Below are 2,350 nucleotides of genomic sequence, written 5' to 3'. Positions count from 1 at the left end.
CTTAGATAGGACCACCGTTACTCATCGCCAACGGCGGCACCTACGCAAGGTGTGGCATCTGTATCGCTCTGCTCCACTTCCTGCCGAAGTGGAGCAGAAGCCAGGAAGTGGACAACGCTCTGCCTAGGGCGTTGTCCACTTCAGGGCGTCCTACAATTCCCAACGCTCTGACAACCTCGCTCGTCCTACAACGAGACCCTCGCTCTGGTGCCACCGTGGCATTGCCACGCGATCAACTACTCACTTCTATCCTTCCTATTTGTGCGTTTAGTTACGGTAAGTCTCAGTATTACTATCTCATACATCCTGAACACACGTAACCGGAGAATGGTTAGGTCTCAGAGCTAAGGTTCGATAGATGATGAACTAGTGTAGGTATGGTGTTTGCATTATAATTGGAATAGGTTGGCAGGTTGGTCTTCCAGATTAGGAATCGTTGCCTCGCCCTCCATTTTATCACAAAAGAACACTGTTTAACTGGCCAACGAAGTCCCCAGCCCTCTCCCTTGAATATTCCCCAAAATTTCACTCAGGGCGAGCGAGATTGCGTCCTTGACTATTCCCCATTCTCCTTGATTATTTGCATTTACCCCACACAATGTACATCGGCGCATATCTATTAGGGTCGATCTTACAAATACGGCTACAGTAGGTGATACGGAAAAGGCAGTTCTTGAAAGAGTGGAAGTGTACCAAGTATACGGCGAACATGATATATGTAGGGGTGTTGACAGTGAGACACAATCTGGAAGGAACCAAAAACAGGCACGGAAACGATTGTGAATTAATTACTCGGAGCAAATTTTTGTGACGGTTTGACACATCTAAATCGTTTTGATCGATCACGCTATGCAAGAGATACTGTGAATCACAGGGAGCTTCATCGCATGACACATGTAGTACTGGGGCCGTATGCGGATCCTGATGCAACAGGTGAGTCAGAGTATTTACTCAGATGAAAAAATCAGATGGTGAGTATTAACCCCTGATTCGCTGATTTTTTACTCTGGAGCGAGAAATCAGGATCATCGCGATGATATGTGAATCTCCGAGCTGATTCGCGAATCTAACGTTGATTTTTTGGCTGATTAATACTCTTACTCAATATGCCTTGCTCATGAGGCTGATTTTTCGGGTGATTCCACTAAATCTGAGTATTTTCGAGAATCAGGGGATCAGAGATTGGATCAGACATTTTTGACAAGACGAAGAATATAGTCGCTACGCCCCACATCCGAAAGTCCGCCCGTTCAATAGACAAGGCTACGCGCAATTCTGGAAACGTTGCTGAGAATCGATTTTAGAAAACGCTTCTGAGATGATGTTCAATAAACACGATTTTGAAAATCCACAAGCGATTCTGGAAGCGATTCCAGAAATGATTCTGACAAGTGCTCAACAGACGCAATTTTAGAAATCGGTTCCGGAAACGCTTCCAAAATCGTGATATAAATACACGAATACTGCTAACCCCAGGGATCGAACCCGCGGTCTACGACAGCGCACTTTCATTCTCAAGATTTGTTGCGTAAGCAACTTGCATTGCATTGGCATTTGTTGCGTTTCATAAGCTTTCCAATCGTTCGTAATGTCCAGTCGTACGAACGACTTGAACGTTGCCTTGAACGTTGCCAGTTCAATCTACGAAGGTTATCGAGGCGGCGGTAGTTCTTCACAACTTGTGTATACGCAGAGGGCGGGAGTCGTTCAATGCCATCGACTACATTGACCCCGAAATCCGCAGGGCCATTCGGGACGAAAATGATATGAATGAGCCCTTGGGCGGTGATGGCTTGGTTGAGGGTGGGCTTCAAGGGGTCGAGCAGCTGCTTTTGTGGGAGGACCCCAATCTGGCAGCGTCTTTTTTAGCCCTCATGAGGAACGGTGATAACAACAATGACGTTGATAATGACAATTGACATGATTATGAACTGTTTCTCGTAAAAATTAGCTTCCAGTTGCGTTCAGTTGCGTCGTGGTTAACAAAACAAGTTGCATACCGCCAAAAATTAGCTTACACACGACAATAAAACCACATCATTCATCATTCATATTGCAAATACTGACACTACAACCAATGAACCACTTACTATTACAAGCAACATACGAGAAAAAATAAAATAGTAATAGGCTGCTACTACCAGCCTCAACTAGACTCAATCTAATTGTTTCAAGAAAACTCATGCTCCCAAGACAGCTAATAGGAACTACACTGAGGATAACCCAGCAAGCGGGCCGCAAGTTCATGTAAAACAGCATCTGCAAGGCTTGATGATACGGGAATCGGCTCCGCTGGTTTCTTCAGCCTTGCTTCGTAAATAGCAATCCGTAATACCAGCTTCCTTTCCCT

General features: G+C 45.2%; 1 protein-coding gene across 1 annotated transcript; it reads left to right on the top strand.

Annotated features, from left to right (window-relative positions):
• Positions 1-1,668: 1,668 nt before the first annotated feature.
• Positions 1,669-1,919, top strand: Pmar_PMAR008367 (hypothetical protein; the record flags this gene model as incomplete). Its single annotated transcript, XM_002781752.1, has 1 exon — positions 1,669-1,919. A coding segment is annotated over one exon (251 nt), but the record flags the coding sequence as incomplete, so codon positions are not given.
• Between the last annotated feature and the right edge of the window lie 431 nt (positions 1,920-2,350).

Source organism: Perkinsus marinus, assembly GCF_000006405.1.
Source record: "Perkinsus marinus ATCC 50983 genomic scaffold scf_1104296941604, whole genome shotgun sequence".
Lineage (NCBI taxonomy): Eukaryota > Perkinsozoa > Perkinsida > Perkinsidae > Perkinsus > Perkinsus marinus.
The sequence above is the reverse complement of the archived record's forward strand: the minus strand, read 5'-3'. Positions and strand labels throughout refer to the sequence as shown.